At 36.5% G+C, this 20,111-nt stretch overlaps 1 protein-coding gene across 2 annotated transcripts in view; it reads left to right on the forward strand.

Moving 5' to 3' along the window:
* Window positions 1–1,905: 1,905 nt before the first annotated feature.
* LOC108968038 (uncharacterized protein DDB_G0288805) overlaps window positions 1,906–20,111 on the forward strand; it is a 47,820-nt gene continuing 29,614 nt past the window's right edge. The window contains exons 1-2 of one of the 2 annotated variants that reach the window (XM_018931788.1): window positions 1,906–2,113; window positions 3,047–4,379. In XM_018931788.1, coding sequence (XP_018787333.1) covers window positions 4,078–4,379 — 302 coding nt within the window. In that variant the 5' untranslated portion in view covers window positions 1,906–2,113; window positions 3,047–4,077. Of the gene's footprint in view, window positions 2,114–2,672; window positions 4,380–20,111 lie in introns of those variants that run through there. The other variant, XM_018931787.1, reaches the window with a different exon arrangement.

A 20,111-nucleotide genomic window follows, 5' to 3' on the forward strand; every position in this document is an offset into this window, starting at 1 on the left:
AGCGGAAGACAGGTACTAGCGTAGCTCTACTAAACTCGTAGACATGCATGTACGCCTGTGCTTGTGCCATTAGACGATATGTGCGCTAAACCTGTGAATACATTAAAATAAAACTAAAAAACGTTAAATATATGACGCTTTCGAACATATTTATTTATCAATAAAGCAATAACCTAAGTGAACGCTTAAGCAAACCTGCGCATGGACAACATATAAACATAGATATTTATGTTTGTATATGCTTGCACTTGAGCGAGTAACAGAATGTCTAAATGTTATTTGCAAAAATTAATGAACTGTTTCATTGCCTTTGCTATGGCCAAAGAGAGCGCCACAGCATTGACGACACACACACACACATTCAAGCTAGTAAACTCAAGCCTGACGTTGTTGCTTACTCTCTTCTTATTAATGCCTACCAAAGCCAAAAGACTACAAAGATAATTCAGCAAGGGGAGGCGAAGGTGTGACGTGGAAGGTTAGTCGCGCATAAATTTTTAGTGACGAAAGAAAGGTAACAAAAAAAGTAGCTAAAACGTTGATAAATATGCAATGTTAATATTCGTATGCACAGGCAGATGTTTGAATACATGATTGCAGGTGTGTATGGCTGTATACTATATGAGCCTAAAGCCGTAGCTGGACAGCGAATTAAAGCAAGTCAATGTTAAGATATAAAAGCTTATTAAAAGCAAAATATTACTACATATTTGTACACTGAAAATATATACATACATACATATACATATATTTATGCATAAATGTAGGTTTGCATGTATATATGTATGTATATTTACTTACACTTTTGCAAGCGTTTCTTCCTACCCCAATTACCAAACAAATAAAAAAATTTGTATAGCCAGCAGTGGGTAAATTCACAAGAAAACAAGAAACTATTTGTTGTGTATGTTTGTATGTAACTGAAACTTATTTACATACATACATACTTATTACCTACATATAAACACAGATGCATATTCCATTGCATGTGTGCCCACGTGTGTATTTGCCAAGTATGTTTATTAATTTATGTTATTTGGTAATTTCAGTATGCCTGAAAATTAATTTTGTATTCTACTAAACCGTAAGTGCGTTTGAGTGTGCATTTTGCCGTGCTCTCTTTGCACTCACTCAAATCGATTGCTCTTTGGCAATGGCAAACGCCGTTGTTCCTCGCTCGCCGCTTAACGCAGTAAAACAAGCATTTTTTAATTATACATCACTTGATTGCTTGATGGTTTTGTTATTGTATTTTGTTGTTATGATTATTATAGCTGCCCAGTTCATTTGACATTGCGCTACTCAATGTTCTAATCGCCCATCAACGCGCTTTTGTTACGAATTCAAGTATAACCGTCGCATTGTCTCAACGTTACAGTGGTTACCCAGTACTCAATGACAGCAATATGGAAAGTGAGGAAAAGTGCGGGGCGTTTTATGCGAAGCTACAACACTAATGTAACGACCAGTAGACTCCCTTTGGCGTCTGCATTATTGGGGCTGTTATTATACGAGTACACTCCGATCAAACAGAAAACGAACCGTACAATGATTATACATACATACATTCCTGCTACCTACATACAAGAAATGCAACATGAGCACTCTCTCGTGCTCTTTGCGGTCGACTGTTTATCTGCCTTGGCTGGTGCGACTTTATTGCCTCGCATTTGCAGCCATAGAGCTACACATATACTTATATTGAGATACATACATATGTATGAACTATTGGCCTTACCCCAAAGTGTCTATAACGTCACATAGGTAAACGGTCCTCTGCTGTTGTTGGCAGTCGTCAGGCTGTTGATTCTGTTAGCGCTCTGTTATGGCGCTGTACATTGTTCAGCCTTCCGCCTGCTTGCCGTCTGTCAGTTGAAATCAGTCGGTTTGCCACAATCAGCCGAACCAAACAGCCAATTGACGGGTATACTACAGTTCAGTTCACTGTGAACGTGAGAACCGTGTGGACGTGCTTGAAAATATACGCGGAACATTTGTTTTCACCACAAACACCAAACGCCAACTAACCAGCTAGCTAGAGCTCTATCTGTCTACAACAAACGCAAAGAGACTCTCGCTTACATGAAAACCCAAAGCCACACACAGACTCACGGTATAAGAAGGAGAAAAACAACAACGACAAACAAATGCATTACTAGCGAATGAACTGTAGTAGTGATGGCAATAGCTGAACTGTAACTGATCAACATACTCATAATTAATTAATTGTGTGTTGATAACAAAAGCTACAACAACAAAATATGTTAAATAGTATACATTAAAGTTGTGTAAATTTCATAAAAAAATTTTTTTTAAATTAGTTAAGTGCATAATGTTTAAAATTATTGACAAATATTATACGCAAGGATTTCCAATAAAAACACAGTAACAAAAAACTAAAAGAAAGCAAAAATTAAAAATTTGTGTTAATAATATTTTGTATATACTATATTCAGAGCGTTTGTGCAATTGCTTAAAACGTATTAACAGCAATTAAAGAAATTACATTAAGAAATAAACTAATTAACATAAATCAAACATTTGCAAAACATTAAAAAGCCAAGGCGTGAAAATTCAAAAGGCCGTGGATTATTTTGAATTTTCAACGTTTTTAATAAATGCATGTTAGTAAATAAAAAATCATAATAATTTTACAATATAAAAAATTTAAGTAATTGTGAAAAATTCAAATGCATTTTAAAAACTGAAATATATACAATATACTGTATGTACTTATTTTGGTGATTCAATTATTGACTGCTAATGAAGTGACTAAACGTGCATTACATACATTGAAGCCACGCAGAGCAGAACCACAACCATACTTATTTGCAGATAAAATAGTGGGCTTGTGTTTTATTTGCATAGCATTAAATTATAAATACAACAACAATTCTGTGGAAATTTGGCAGCAAATTTTTGTGAAACTGAAAAGTGCAATGAACCACAAGCGTGTTAATTGAATAGAACACACCATTAAAAAATTAAAAGTCATCAAGGAGCTAAACATTTATATCTCATTAATACTGTATTATAAAAAAATTAGGAAAAAAATTAAACTAACATTTTGCAAATCCAGAAGAGATTTTCCTGCAAAAGAACATGTGCAAATATATGAGTATTTATGTAATTTAAATTAAAATTGAATAAATAAAATTGTCTGTGACAAAACATTACAGACACATATACACAAAAAGGCCAAAGCTAAAAGCAAGACAAATCAGCAATCTGCCACAGTTGCAGCAACAGCAAAACAAAAAAATAATTAAGTGGAAATAAATTGTGGTTTGCCTTGCAACAGACAAGAGAAGCAGAAGCACCAGCGGCGACGGCGACGGTGACGGCAGAAAACTAACAACAAATTGCAATTGCAGTGATCTATCAAAACAACAAACACATAAAAAGCCAAACGTTACAACAAACACGCAGGCAAGAACACACACGCGGCAGCCAAGTGGTTGAACAAGTTTTTCTGCGCTCTTAAATAGATGTGTAACACTCTTGAGTTAAATGTACACGTAAAAGGTGCACAATACAAAGCCAAAAATAACAACAACAAAACAATAAAAAATAGAAATCTCGAAGTATAAGAAATGATAAGTAATTTGCAAGAAAAAAACTAAACAGTGAGTCTAGAAAAAACTGGCATATCGTTTTTGAAAGACACTTAAGTTGCCCTTAGCAAACACATTCACACGTATAAACAATAGCAGTGGCGAAAATTTTCTCAAAACTTACAACAAGTCCACTCAAAAGGGTGAAGTCTGTGACTTGGTGGCAAATTACCACACGCTACGTTACTCAACTCCAGTTTCACCACACTTAACGCGACGCCAGTCACCACACAGCGCACAAGCGTAGCACAGCGGTAGAGCAGAAATTTTGTGCGAGAAATTCAATTAAAACCCAAAGCGAGTAAGAAGTGGACACAACAACAAAGCTATAAACAAACATCAAGCGAGCGAGAAACTCTTACGAAGGTGAAGCAACAACACTTGTGGTTGTTATTGTATATTAATCTACACGGAATTAAAGGAAACTCGCGCAACAAAAGTAACAGCAACAAGTAAAAGTAAAATGACCTTGCCGACAACAACAACAGTGAACGGTTGTGACGACGATTCCGATATGTTCGGTCCGCCACGTTCCTCGCCCATCGGCTATCATCATCATCGCTCGCGTGTGCCCATGATATCGCCAAAGCTGCGTCAACGCGAGGAACGCAAACGCATATTGCAATTGTGTGCGCACAAGTTGGAGCGCATCAAGGATTCGGAGACGAATCTCCGCCGTAGCGTGTGCATCAATAATACGTATTGTCGTCTAACCGACGAGCTGCGGCGGGAGAAGCAGTCACGCTACCTGGCGAATTTGCCGAGGTGAGTACGAGTGAAGTGGAGTTACCGATACTTACGCTACGTACTTACGTATGCCTGTATGAATGTGTGTACGATTGTATACTGTATGTTTGTGAGAAGAATGGTTAAGATGCGAAATTGCAGTAAATAGCCTTATAAAGGCAAGTGATTAATTAAGTAGTATGTATCTGTGTTTATACATATGTTGTATGTATTTATATATGTCTGCACATAAATATAAAGAACATATGTATAAGTAAAAACTTAATTAAATTTAAAAAAATCAAAGACTAATTAAATTAATTAAGAATTGAAAATAAATATAAAAATATCAATCAGATGACGTCATCATATCTTTAGTTCATTAAAACTGCAAGCAAAAATAGCGTTTTATGAACCCTCCTAGCTGCGCATAAGTAGCTTATCATAAAGCTTTAGCTCCACACCCCCTCCAATGTAGAAGCTTGGCATATTTTATTGTGGAAAATTGTGCGGTCGTGCATAAATACATACATACATATGTATGTGTGTATGTATGAACTACATTACTACAAATTGATGTACCTTTGCATATGCGACGAGACGCTCAACGTTGGACCAACGTGAATACGCATTTTCGAATAAGCTAGCTCATCGCTATATGTATAATAGCGCCAGCACTACAAGTGCTGATGACTTATTCAGTTTTATCAGCAACGTGTGCACACAAATAACCACACAAACAACTACCACGAGAGGCCCAACATCTATGTATCTGCTGCGAACTAGATATAAAACGCGGATATTCGCCGCACTGACTGAATTGACTTGAGCAGATACTGCGCCGCGCTCACGCAGCGGCCTGCCGTTTACTGCCTGGCTGGCCTGTTTGACCGAGCCACGTGTCACTGCGCCTGCAATGCCCATATGGCGTACTGTTGTTGTTGTTGATATTATTTTTGTTGCTGTCGTTTACGCCGTGCGACAATTAACAACTCGCGGACACAAGTCCACGGAGCAATAATATAGTAATATAAAAAAGTACCCAGCCAGCAGCTCGGAGCGTACGATTCATTTGATTCTGCGAAAATTAATTGAATTGCCGAAGCGTAAAACCGTTTTTTCCTCTTTTTTCAAGTTCTCATTTCGTTGATTTGTTTAAGATTTTGTGTGTCTTCTCCGATTATTTGCTATTCTGAGCGATTTTTTCTTTTTCTTGTTTGCTTTTTTATGCCATTTTGCTGTTATTACCATTTTTATTCCGTTGTTTCGTCGATTATGCGGACATTGATTTAATGTCCTACTACTAATGCGCATGAAAGTTTGGCTTCCTGTGCGGAACGCTGCGGTTGCTGTTGCTCCGCTCACTCTCTATGGCTTGGTCGTTCACATACTTAATTGCGATAATTATGTACATATACTACAGACGTACATATGTATGTATGCATGTGTGTGGATAGAAGCGTGTGATTGAAAACTTTCTGATTTGTATACAAGATATAGTTTTATAAGACGAAAACATGATCAATAGTAAATTAAAAATATCTTTTAAATAAGTATTTAATGTTTATTTTCTTTGTACATTTGGAATTACCGTAACAATTTTACTACTATCAAATTTAAAAAAACGCTCCCGTTAACTTGAATTAATTTATATTACATTTTGTTATAATAATCCTAAGCAACACTTTCTCAGAAATATTTGAAAACTTTTAAAACGACCTACACAAGCATACATACGTGCACCCGGCATGTGACTTTGGCTTTGTTATACATTTATACACATTTATTTTTAGCACAATTCGTAATTTTAGTGGGAATTCCTCATTTCGCTACACGGAAAATCACACACTACATATGTACAAGCTAGTTTGATGAATTCTTGCGGTTTAATTTATTTATATGTACATACATACAAACACTATTTAATTGAACTGAACTGGTGCAGATATTTATGGTTACATACATACATATGTAGTACATTGTATATGCATTCACATAAATGTGCGACTGGTTTTCTACATACGAAAATTAGCTATTTTTATATATGTACATACATACATACTATGTACATGTGTAATGCTGTCTCTTATACACATCTAGATGTGTATAAGAGACAGGTATATGCATTCACATAAATGTGCGACTGGTTTTCTACATACGAAAATTAGCTATTTTTATATATGTACATACATACATACTATGTACATGTGTAATGTGACCTAACGCTTAATAGTAATGCAAATTGATAAGGAATTTCTTTACGAACTATGTAAATGTAGACAAATGTAAACACCAAAGAGAATTTTAATGAAAACTCTAAAATCAATGTTTATCAAAAAAGTGTGCAACTCAACTATTAAAAAATAATATTTAAAAAATAATATTTATTAAAATAATTTTCGCATTCCGCAATTCCAACTCAAAACTATATTTTCTAAGATTTTCAACTAGTTTCAACTAGTGATACTGTGCAAATATTTACAAAAATATAATAAGAAAATCGAAATAGTATATACGATTACAAAATTTTATTTAACCCAAAAATATGTTAAAATCAGATACGTTAATAATTTACAACATTTAATTTAAAACAAGTAAGGAAGGGCTAAGTTCGGGTGTCACCGAACATTTTATACTCTCGCATGATAAAGTGATAATCGAGATTTCAGGCGTGGTTGTGAACCGATTTCACCCATATTTGGTACATGTCATCAGGGTGTTAAGAAAATATTATGTACCGAATTTCATTGAAATCGGTTGAGTACTTCCTGAGATATGGTTTTTGGTCCATAAGTGGGCGACGCTACGCCCATTTTCAATTTTTAAAAAAGCCTCGATGCAGCTTCCTTCTGTCATTTCTTCCGTGAAATCTAGTGTTTCTGACGTTCTTTGTTAGTCGGTTAACGCACTTTTAGTGATTTTCAACATAACCTTTGTATGGGAGGTGGGCATGGTTATTATCCGATTTCTTCCATTTTTGAACTGTATATGGAAATGCCTTAAAAAAAACGACTTTATACAACTTGGTTGACATAGCTATAGTAGTTTTCGAGATATGTACAAAAAAGTTAGTAGGTTTCCAAAAAAATTACGTCCAGATATGCCCCTCCCTAGTGCGATCCTCTGTGCCAAATTTCATTTTAATATCTTTATTTATGGCTTAGTTATGACACTTTATAGGTTTTCGGTTTCCGCCATTTTGTGGGCGTGGGCCGATTTTGCCCATCTTCGAACTTAACCTTCTTATGGAGCCAAGAAATAATGTACCAAGTTTCATCATGATATCTCAATTTTTACTCATGTCACAGCTTGCGCGGGCGGACGGACAGACGGACAGACGGACGGACGGACAGACAGACATTCGGATTTCAACTCTACTCGTCACCCTGATCACTTTTTTATATATAACCATATATCTGACCCTTTTAGTTTTAGGACTTACAAACAACCGTTATGTGAACCAAACTATAATACTCTCTTTAGCAACTTTGTTGCGAGAGTATAAAAAAAAAGAATGAAATAATGAACTGTAAAATAATTTTTCAGTGGTGACCGTGACAAAATAATTCAGTTATTTCACACTTACTTACATATGTATGTAAGGCTGTAGTAAGCATTGTTAATTTTTTTTTTATTATTAATTTTTACTTACCGTTCTGGGTGAGATCCTGGAAATAGCAGCACTTGGGCGCATAAAATTCGGGTCAATTCCGGTAACGTAGAACTGTTATGGGAATTGTAAGCGTTATAAGTAGTAGATGTATCTTCTTAACAGAGACAGTCAACTGACAACTAAATTGAACGTCACGACTGACTTAACAAGTGTAAGTGCATTTGTGAACCCAGCAGCAGCTTCTTGTAGGGGCTCGACTTTCAAATACATATGTACACAGAAGTCAATTAATACAATTTGGCATCCAAACAGTGAAACAAGGTACGCCAGTAACAATAAATCAAATTCAGAAGCACAAAGCAAACGAAAAATACGTTAATAAAGATAAATCCGTGCTTTAAAATATTAATGTGCATATGTTTGACTGTAAAAAAAGCAAAGCGCAAACAGCAAAATGTCGAGAAAATAAAAATTGAAAGCTTTCTATTATAACAGAAAAGCCACACTGCATAAACTACAACAATTACTTGTAATGTAAAAAGTGTAAAGTGCATAAGCAGAGAAAACGGAAAATCCATATCAAACAACAACAACCTAACTGTATGCAATACATCAACGTATTAACAAAGCGCAGTTCAAAAAGTGCGACCAACAAACACAAAAATAAAAACATACATACATACATGCATGCATACATGCCTAAGTATGAAAAAGCAAAAACATCAACAACAGTAGGGCTGCATAGTACATGCGCTTGCCACAGCCAAAAAAGTGGTCAACATATTTAGTAATTGCACCAGTACACACACGCACGCAAACATATACAAATAAAAATGCAGCAACTTACATTTGTACATATACATATATATTAAAAATATAATATAATATGTAATTATATATATTAAAAATATAATATAATATGTATCTGTAAATAAAAAACTGAGCGCACTTGTTCTTTGTTTTTTGTAAAAACAAAGAAACTGTCTCGCAACTGGAGAAAAAAGAAAGCAAAAAGTGCAGAAAAGCTTAAAAAGTAGGAACTGATCAAAAACATAAATAAGGAAGCGCTCACTTCGGCTATAACCGAATATTTTACATACATATGTATATTGCCATTTATTTGTTTTCGCTTAATGGCATTTTAAGTATTCCTCTTGGATTTCTAGTTTCACGTAGTCATGTATCTCAACTTGCGCTCAAGCAAAAACATAAAAACCACGAAAACAGTTGTTAAGTTCACACATATTCACATTCCTTTATAAAAAATGGAACAGTTCGAAATCTTACAGAAGCTTATTTTTGTAGAGCTTCACGCGGTGCTTAAGTAAAAAATTGCAACCTTGTATTAAATATTGAGCGATATTTTCATTGATTGGTGATCTGTGAAAACACATACGGATATGAAACACAAAATAAAATTTGCCTTAAATATACAACAATACATGTGCTTACATGTTACATATGTATGTATATAAATACTGTGCAGAAATGTATCAAAATTTTTGCGCTTTTAATTCAGCTTATGGCTTGAGTTATTCAAGCATCTTCGTAGCCGTCAACATCGTCGATATATTTAAGAGAGCATAAATTCAGGCCAAGCTCATGCCAACTGCAAAACATATATGCAAATAGACATATGCGTTTTTTTAAACTGCCTTTAGCGACACAACTTTACACACAAACATATAAACTTGGGAGTAAGTCTAAAAATGCATATGTATATACATACATACATAGATGGGGCTTGACGTGTCGGCAAAGTCGTTCATGCAAAATTACTAGTGTATATACACATGCGCATATTTACATAAATATATACAAACATTTGTATGTTAGTGCACAGAACAGCGGGATTTCATTTAAGCACAAGTCAAAGCAATAAAAGCAACCACAAACATTACAACAAACGCTAAGCTGCAAGCATTGAAAAGCGGTAGTGCACCGGCAAAGCGTGGTAAAAATAAGCAAAACGAAAACAGTCAATTTCATAAGCATTTGTATAACTACATACATGCTCATTGTACATAAGTGTGTGTGAATGAATGTAAAATAGAGATGAACAGTTGTGTATGTATGAAGGCAAAATGGGAATCATAGCGACAAAAGCGTGTAAAAGCATTAAAATTATTGTGTGGTTACTGAAATAAGAGCGAAGGCAGCCGAATGCGAGTATTCTCAGCAACGTTATCTTACTAGTTTCAAACTAGTCACTTGTAATTAGGTATAATTATTATAAATTTATTTAATCAAGTATTTTCCAAGCAACTGATTAAAATTGCAGGTTTAAGTGATTACAACATACAATTCATATAGTAAATAATACAACCAATCAAATGTGGGTGCAACAAATGTGTTTTTGTACGTCTATGAATATATGTATGTACGTACTATACATATATACTACATAAATTTTGCGTAAATAAGTCAAACAATAAATAACAGGCTTGACCCTCAGTAGCGAGTGTGCGTGTTGCAATGCTTATAAAAGAGCAGTGAAATAACAAAAACAAAACAAAATACATAAAACTGGCAGAGTGGCAGAGTGGCACACAACAGATATTATGCGATAAGCCAACAATAACAATAGCTTATAAGAGAAACGCCAAAATGATCACGTTCCACTTGGCGAAAACAACAACAAATGTAGTGACACACAGCAAAACATAAATACATCTCCAAATAATACATATATGTATGTACATACATACATATGTAGACACACACAAAAATAAAACGATAAATTGCTTTTAACAAAGTTTCTGCTGCTGTTATTACTGTTCTTCACGTTGATGATGTAGTGCAAAGCCACACACACACACACAGTCAACCTCTAGTCAAGCGCTCAACTAAGCAATAAGGCAGCCACAGCGAGTGCGACCAAGCAGCCAGACAAGCAACCATTCATCATTCCACTACGCTTAGGCAGCGAGTTGCTCGCACAACTGTCTGTAAATACCTTTTTATACCTTACACATTTATTGTACATACTTATGTATGTATGTATATGCATGCTTGTACATATTAACAGAATTGCGCAACTGCCGACTTGGTCGCCACACAAGCAACACTAAAATCTGTGCGCCCCAATAACTGTGCACTGACAGTATTTGTTGCTTTTGTACTCGGTCCAAGCGTAGGGCGTAGCAAATGAGTGCGCGGCGTGGCGCGGCGGCGGTACGTTGTAGTGCCCTTTGTGGCGTCAAAGAAACCTGCTGCCGCGCTCGAAGTCATTCTAGATTTGTGAAACGCTGCTTGGGCTTAACAACCAAACTGAACTAAGTTGAACTGTAGTCTAAGTACACACATCTACATATATCATATGTACATATATTATACATATAGACATTTGTTGCTGTCTTTCGGTTTGTGCGCTTGTGTGGATGTTGGCCGTTTGTGGGTAAGCAAGCGGCGCTCAATAACAGTCGTTCGTAGCTCCACACATCACACATTAGCGCGTAAGTCACATATGGTACATACAACATGTGCATGTATGCGTCACTTGCACTTCACACAAGCGCGTGTGCGCTCATATGCTTTAAAGTACTTTCCAAGTGCTCGCGTGCCGTTTTAACTTTAGCTATGCCGAGGTGCGGCTGCGTTTTGCTCGTCGCCCCACTGCTTGTTGCAAACGTGAGTCTGTCGCTGCATGCAACGTGTGTTGGGATTTGTCCAAAGTTTTGCACTTTTGCCAATACCTGATAACAGGACCATTCGTCGGACATATTAAATTATGCTTCCTCAAAACGCTCAGCATTTGTTGCATACCTGCACACATAAAAACACATATGTACACTTACATACATATACATATTGCGTCGCAAGTTCTGCTTGGGCGTACGGCCAATACGAATCGTGCATATCATCCGGAAAAAATGACGATATCTTTGAAGATTCCCCCTACGAAAAAAAAAATATATATATACATACTATGTATATATGTATGAGGATTTAAAATGGTTTTTATTTCCTTGCTCAGTTTTTTTTATTAATACACATGTTATAATTTTATTATTTTTTATTACCTATCTTCAACTTCATATTCGCCTTTGTGCGGTCGGCTTAGCAATATACCGTTAGTTTTTATTTCGTATTAGTCGCATTTACCGTGGACTCTCACTGTGCACCATTTCGTGGTGTGTATTCACAAACACACCACTTGACTCGGCCAAAACTCAAATCCGCTCATCCAATTCTTTACACACATGTACTTTTATATGTATTGTTTATTTACATACATACATGCATACATATGTGTATGCGTATTTCACTTGTTGTAAGTCAGCTCAGCATGCTTTAGCGTAGCATCATAAATAAATTATTTTCAATCGCTTTCTTTGCAATTTCCTTTTATATTTCTTTTGTGTGGGCTCCATTTGCGCGATTTCGCAAATCTTTCGCACTTGCTCCGCTACTGTCATTATGTGTTTTGTGGATGTCACTGTGTTCCGCCGCCCACACATTGCTTGGTAGTACGAGATGACAGTGCTTATCCGCTTCGCCCCTCATCAAAAATCCGCTTTTGTTTCTTCTTCTTCAAATGTATGTACATAGCGCTTCCTATTCCGTAAGGTTTTCTAGTTTTGTATATTTTCTTTCTTTCTTTCAAACTCCTCAGTTTGTTCAGCTTTTTCACGCTACACACCCCCAAATGTTCCAGCATACGCCCCACGTGAGTGTCGGCTGCACCCAAGCTCGCTCGCTTCACAACCCGCAGCAACGTGCTCAGCGCAGCTGCCTTGGAAGCTTACTTACAAAATTTTTACACTTCACCCATTGCATTTGCGTTGTTTCGCAGTTAGCAGCAAAGCAAGTGTTTTAAAAGTTTTCCGTGCTTTCAAAGCGTGGCAAGACGCAGGGTGCTTTTGTCTAACAACTTTCCCTTTTCCTGTTTGTCTATTTTTCTACGCGCCCAATGACTTCAGCCTTAATACTTTCCATATATTTAAAAGGGAACTGCTTAAGAAATGTTACAAATTTTCTAGAACCTTTACAAGCACGGTATCTTCAAATAACGATTGCTGAATACTTTTGCAATTTTTCCTCCAAAGTTAATCAGCTTTTCCAGCACCGTAATTAGCCCTTGAGCTCATAAATCATATGTTCTTATGCTCCTACAAATGACGCTAGCGGCCTAGTAACTTCAGACCGCCATCGTTGCTTTGCTTACAACGGTCAGCGTAAACTGGCAGGCCTGCGAAGGCTAGCGTAAATGAAGTGTCGCCCAGCAATGTGTTGCTTAAGCCACCCAGCTTTAATGTTTCACAAGTCGTGCGTCCTCGCTGTCTGCTTGTCTGTTGCATGCTTGCCACTGCTGAAGTGACAACTAATTGATTGATGACCACAATAGATATTGAAGTATGCAGAGGCGTTGCTGATTAGGACACTTTAGTTAGACATGTGGTAGTCAACTCGAGGCGTGGCACTGCCTGCTGGCATGTTCATAACACAGCTTTGTCAGCACTTCTTAGCAACACTACTGAAGCTCCACTTATATTTTATTTTATTTGTTGCTGTAACACGTTAGTTCATTGCTTCCGTTGATTCAAGTGGATCTGCATTAGCCGCAGACAGAGTGTTTGCCAACAACGACAACGAGTCTTGCATTATAGAAAGTTATATTACATAATACCGTCTCTATTTTTCCGCAAAAAAATCAAATTTGGCACTAAAATTGCGAGTTTTGAATAAATAATATCAAACCAAGCAACTTGTCTGCGCGTTCGGCCTGGCGCGTTCCATAGTTCCGCATGCAGCTTGCACAACGAGTTTGGACAGTCTGCAATTGTTTAGTGTCGTCTTCACGATTTTTCGGAACTTTATATTCTTGTTTTGGCACACCGCGGCATAAAGCGAGCTACACTCAAATAAAAAAAAAATTCAGCTTCCACTTTTTACTCGCCAATATTTTTTGTGCAAACAAAATAAAATGGAGTTGCTGTCTGCTGTTTGTTGTTTGAAAGGCTGGTGCTGGTGCTGGTGCTGATGTTAGTGGTAGCAGCGTTGTGTCGCGCTGTTGCATGACTGTTCGCGCACTCAGTTGCCACTCCAATATCGTATTGTTTCTAGTTTGTTTTATTTTTCGCGTTTCAACAGCAACAGCTGCAGCAGAAGCCGAGTCAAGCTCGAGCCTTACAAGTGGTGGCAGTCAGTCGGTAGCTGCGCCTGCTCTCCAGTGAACGAGCGAGTGTGACAATGTTGTGCGTGCCACGCCAACCAAGCCAAACCGTAGCAAACCAAACCAAAATAATACAAAGCGCTCCAGCAGTCGTCGTCATGTATCTTACTGTGTCTTACTTGAGCTAACTTTTAAGCGGGTTTCTTTTTCGTTTGCCCAACAGCAAGGCTTAATGCAGTTGCATGCAACTCAGCCGCCTAACAAATATGAAAATAAGCAAAACACATCAACATTAAATAACAAAACAAGATGTGGTGAAAAACTAGTAGTATGACTCGCCAACAGTTAGTTGCTTGCCGCCAAAGCACCTTTTAGACTTTATTGCTCTGTGTTGCTATTTTCATTTTTCGCCTTTCAACCTTTCTGCTTGGCGGCTGCCACAGTGGCTGGCAGCCGGTCGGCCTTTTTCATTGCCCTTGTAGTACCCTTTTTGCGCCACTAACTTGTTTGTTAAGCTGCGACGCGATCGCTATATTGGCTTTCCGGCCAATTTACTCACACACACACATTATGGTGGTAATTTCGTTGCGTTGGGTGTGGAACGTGGTTTTAATTTTTATATTGCTCTTTGGAAATGGCATGCGATTTAGAAGCAGAGCTAAGAATTTGTTTTTTCAAGAAAGCAACACAACTAAGAAGAAAGAACCACAAAAATTGTAAAATTCAAATCATTACTTTCTTATAAATAATAATTATTTTATTTCTGAAAAGTAGTTTGTATGCGCTTGAAATCACAGTCTTGCCGATGCTTTCAGCGCAATCGGCAACCACTGAGTTGCTTGGCCAGTTGCTCGTTTAACCGATTGCTCACTTTTTGTTTATGAGGATTATTTACAATGTTGTTGTTACTACGGTTTCGTTTTATCATGGCATTGGTCTTGTTTTTGTTTCTCCGCGGTTTGTTTTTGCAACGCTGCCTGCTGACTTTGACTTTGCCGAGTGTGTTTGTGTGCGCGTGCAACGACAAGGCAATCAAATGGAAAATAAAAACCTTAAGTGCATATGTGCAACTGTGTGTGTGCAAATGTGTACAAGCAATCGCCTTTCTTGCTGCCTCAACAACTTCTTTGTTAGTTTGTTGTTGCTTTTGTAGCATTACACCATCAATACTCAGCGCATGCATGCAAGACTGCTGTTCGTTGTTTGAACCGCTGCTCTTTGGTGCGTTTTCTTGCCTACTACTAAATATAAAATTATAATTTTATTATTTTGTCTCATATGTACAGTTGTGTTCAAAATAATTGGAGTGCATCACAATATAAAATGCAAAGTTATGTTTTTCCACAAAAACAACAATTTTATTACTATATTTTTTATACACGAATTGTTCATTTTATGCACTCTTTTTATGCACTTTTAAATTTTTAGTAATACTTAGTAGACGAAAAAATATAAGTTACTAAGTTATTAAATTTAGCCGAGTAACCTCCATTTTTTATTAATGCAGCACATCTGCGGCGCATGGAATCGATCAGATCACGACACCTTTTCAGCGGGATTTGCTGCCATGCCTCGTAGACTGTGCTTCATAATTCTCTTGTATTTGATGGTCTACGGTCAGCAACACCTTTTTTAATAACTGCCCATAAATTTTATATGGGATTAAGGTCAGGCGCCTGAGCAGGCCACGACATAACCTCAACTTTATTGACCCGAAGCCGTTCCTTTGCATATTTACTTGTTTGTTTCGGGTTGTTATCTTGCTAATACAACCACTTTAATGGTATCTTCCATTCCGCGCATGGCAGCATAACTTTATTCAATATATGCACATACATGATTTATGGTTTCTTTTTTCGGATGGATTCGTCCCACGCCGTTGTACGAGGAACTTCCCGCCTTTGTACCACCATTTTTGACGGTCTTAAGAGTGTATTTCGGATTATATTCCGTGTCACCAAATAAAATTATCTTACATTCGTCTGTCCACAAAATATTTCCCAGTTGCCAGTTGACATGTTCCTTGGTATATTAGAGCCGTGCTCCAATTATGTTTCTTTGTCAACAATGGAACTTTTGGCGGACTCCGCGCAAATAACTTACATTCCAGTAAATGTCTACGAACTGTTACGTCACTAACATTAGGCTCTATACCCTATCTATATTTTATTTTTATAGACGACGCTTTGGGATCTTTTCTAGACGACTGGAATATGCCTCAATCGATTTCTTTAGTAATTCTGCGTTTTCATCCACGAGTTTCGCCTCTATTTTTGTAACACAGTGCACTTGATATCATTTGATCAGAGCACCCGTGTGTTTCTTTAATTTCTTTAGAAGTTTCCCTCTTTTTTTCTAAACTTTTTACTGATTTCACGCTTTTTGTCGTTGCAATGTTTTCCTCTACCCACTAATTAAAATAAATGACTTATCCTTTAAAAAATGCCATCGTTTTGATATTTTGTACTTGCTTTTTAGTTTTTTTTTTTAATTTGGGTAAATATAAGTGGTATAAAACACTTGGTAGCTCACACTCCTATTTTTGTGAGCAGTGCGACACAAATTTGAACTCATAGCATTGGAAATAATGTAAACAGCTGAAGTTTATGCTTTGTGTTTTACTCGCGGAATACCATTAAGAGTATTTCTTGAAGAGTGCTTGACGTTCATGTTCTGACATGATAAATTTTTMATAATAATAAATATTTTCCTCAGGGGCACTCCAATTATTTTGAACACAGCTGTGCATATGTTCGCCTCTTTCACCACATGAAATTTGCACTAAAAACTGCAAATACAATATTTTCGCTAGGGTGTGCAGCAAAATACATACATATATATGTACATAATCTAAAGACAAATTACCACAACGAACGCAAATGCAATGAGATAATATGAAATTGTGTCATATCTTGCTTTGCGGCAAGCTATTTGAATATGCACACTTGCTACAAACGGAACATGGCGCCACTTTCACATTGTACTGTTGCACATCTAGAGCTTTGCGTCATTACAATACTGTTGCTTACATACATAAGTATATGTATGTAAAATTGTATGTTATGTATCCACAAAAAGGGTGCGATGCCAATGTGCCACAGCGGTTGGTAGCACAATACACACACACAGGCATACCTAACTAATTACATTTAGTTGACCAGCAATTTACCGCTGCCCACCTAACGGCCGCATGCCGTCACTACCGCTCGCCATTAAGTATGTATGTATGTATGTTGATTAATAAGCCGTCGAATTGTCAGCTGGCTAGCAGTTTGTGTGGCCGCTAACAATTTGTAGCGCTGTTAACACGCACCTTTCAGCATCTTCACTTTCTGCTTTGCTTCTTTCTGCATCCATGAGCGATACTCAACACTGCACATTCGCCTTTGGAAGTGCTGATGCAACCTTGCGTTGGCAGCTCCATTTTTATACAAGATAGTCGTCATTGCTGCTGGAAAGTCGCTGACGACTTTGTTAGTTATTATTAGATCAGGGCAAATTGTTGTTACAACCTGTTACAAATTGAAACAAAAACACAGAAGAGAAAAGAAGAAAATTTTTAAATATAGTTGAGTATAAATGGAATTTCTTATAAACGTATGGAAAGACATATGAACATATGTATATAGGAACAGTAAGCCCACATCAAATAAATGTCAAAAACGAAGATGATTGAAACAAATTTTTTTTGTTAAACTTATTTCTGTATATTATGTATGTGTGTGCATGTTAAATGCTTGTACTTTTGACGTTTAAATTTTCCATTACTTGCTCACTTTCTCTGCTTTAACTCGGATTTTTCAATTTCTTATTAGTATGAAAGCTTTCGTTTTCACACGCTATCCAACGCTGCAACCAGGCTAAGTACAGCTTCCACATTTCTCCTATGCGCATAGCCTCTTAGAACTGTGCCACTTTTGCTTATCAGCCTGTCTACTTGCTCGCTTACAGGCATTTCAATTAGAGATGTGTGTATGTGTTGCCCATTTTCTTATAAATTGTGTTAATCACTTGCGATTGCGCTTACAATCCGCTTTAACTCGTTTATTGTTGTTGTTAATTTTTTGTAATTAAACTCTGCCGCAAAAACCGCCTTTATCCAATCTATTTTTCTGTTAATTCATTTAAATTTGTATTTTTCCTTCCGTTTAGCTTCCGTGTTTTTATACTCTTGTAACCAGTTGCTGCAAAAGTATTATAGTTTTGTTCACCTAACTGTTGTATATATCTCCTAAAACTAAACGAGATAGATATAGAGTTATACATATACATATGTACATGTATAAATGATCAGAGTGACGAGAAAAGTTGAAATCCGGTTTACTGTCTGTCTGTCCGTGTAAGCTGTAACTTGAGTAAAAATTGAGATATCTTGATGGAACTTGGTATGCAAGTTGCTTAGTAAAAAAAGGTTCGAGTTCTTATATGAGCGTAATCGGACCACTACCACGCCCACAAATCGCCATTAGCCGAAAACCTAAAGTGCCATAACACCCGCCCTCCAACAAGTTTAATGTATGTACATATATACCCCTTAAATCACTAAAGCTACAGCAACCAAATTCGCTCAGCACGAATATTACAATAACTTCTACCTATAGTGTGAAAATGGACGAAATCAGATGAAAATACCGTTCACTCCCTGTTCAAAACTACTAAAAGGGCGATAAATCCATAAATAAATGCAGCAGAAATGCAAAAATTTGCCGGCAGGAGGGTATGCTAATGCTTAATAGGGACCGGGGTAAAAATTGGATGATGGGCGTGGCACCGCCCACTATTTGGTGTAATCCCATATCTCGGGACCCTACCAACCGATTTCCAAAAAAATCACTACGTTGCATTTTGTTCATATTTCTATGTTGCGTTGTGTAAATAAGCGAAATCAGACAATAACCTCGCCTACTTCCCATTTAGCACAATTTCAAATTCTACTTGATTTTTTTCCTTGCCACAAATCAAGATGCAATTAATGCATATAACAGGATTATATTTTGCACGAATAATGCCTATGAGAAACAATTTTTGATATTCAGCAAAAACTGTACCAGCCCCTAGTTATCGAATATTTGAATCCCACCTATAGTTGATTTTTGATCGAAAATATGATTGTGAGATATACATATAATTGCAATTCGGGGATAGTACTTCTCCGCCAATGGTATGTCCTTATGTTAAAAATTGAAACTTGACCTATCCCTCATATAACTAACATCAGGTCGATTATTCTCCAACTTCTATGGCTGTCAGTATAGGAGATATATGTAAATAGTATACCTATGTATATAAAAAATTGCTCGGATTTCGGTCCCCAGGTTAACGTTTTACACCGTATGGCTTTGATTTTTGCAAGAGCATAATATGTTCGGTTGCACCCAAACTTAGCCCTTCCTTACTTGTTGTCTTTTCTGGTTTGCTTTTCTTTGTGAATTTTTTTCAAGTTCACTGATCTGCGGTTAGTTATGAGAAAAAAGGCAGGACAGATTTTTTCGTTGCTCACACAAAGAATGCTAATTTTAAGCGTATGATGTATGTACTCATTCAAATTAATTTATTGAATTTGTGCATTTCAACATCGTATAACAAAAATTAAAAAGGCATATGTACATATRTATGTATGTATGCACTGATTTCAGTAATCGTTATTTAAACATTTTTTTACTACATCGATAAGTGTCGGCAATGCAGTTTAAATGTGAGGTGCCACTGAATATTAAACAAAAAATATTCTTACTCATTTTTATATACAAAAAAATTTAATTTTCTGAGTGAAATTATTTGACTCGTTTTTAATCAACAAATTAAACTTTCAAATTCGCTCGATTTTTTAATTCCAAAATTTACTTAGTGAAAGTTTAACTCATTTTTAATGGCACAAAAAAAATTGAATGAAATTTTAAAATTAAATATTCCGAGTGAAATATTTGAACTTTTGAAAATTATTATTTTTTAATCAAAAAACTCAATATTATGTGTGAAATATTTTAACTCACTTTTAATAACAAAATATTCCGAGCGAAAATTTTAACTCATGTTTAATCAA

The sequence above is a fragment of the Bactrocera latifrons genome, unplaced genomic scaffold (genome assembly GCF_001853355.1).
Source record: "Bactrocera latifrons isolate USDA-ARS-PBARC rearing strain unplaced genomic scaffold, ASM185335v1 scaffold_20, whole genome shotgun sequence".
NCBI lineage: Eukaryota > Metazoa > Arthropoda > Insecta > Diptera > Tephritidae > Bactrocera > Bactrocera latifrons.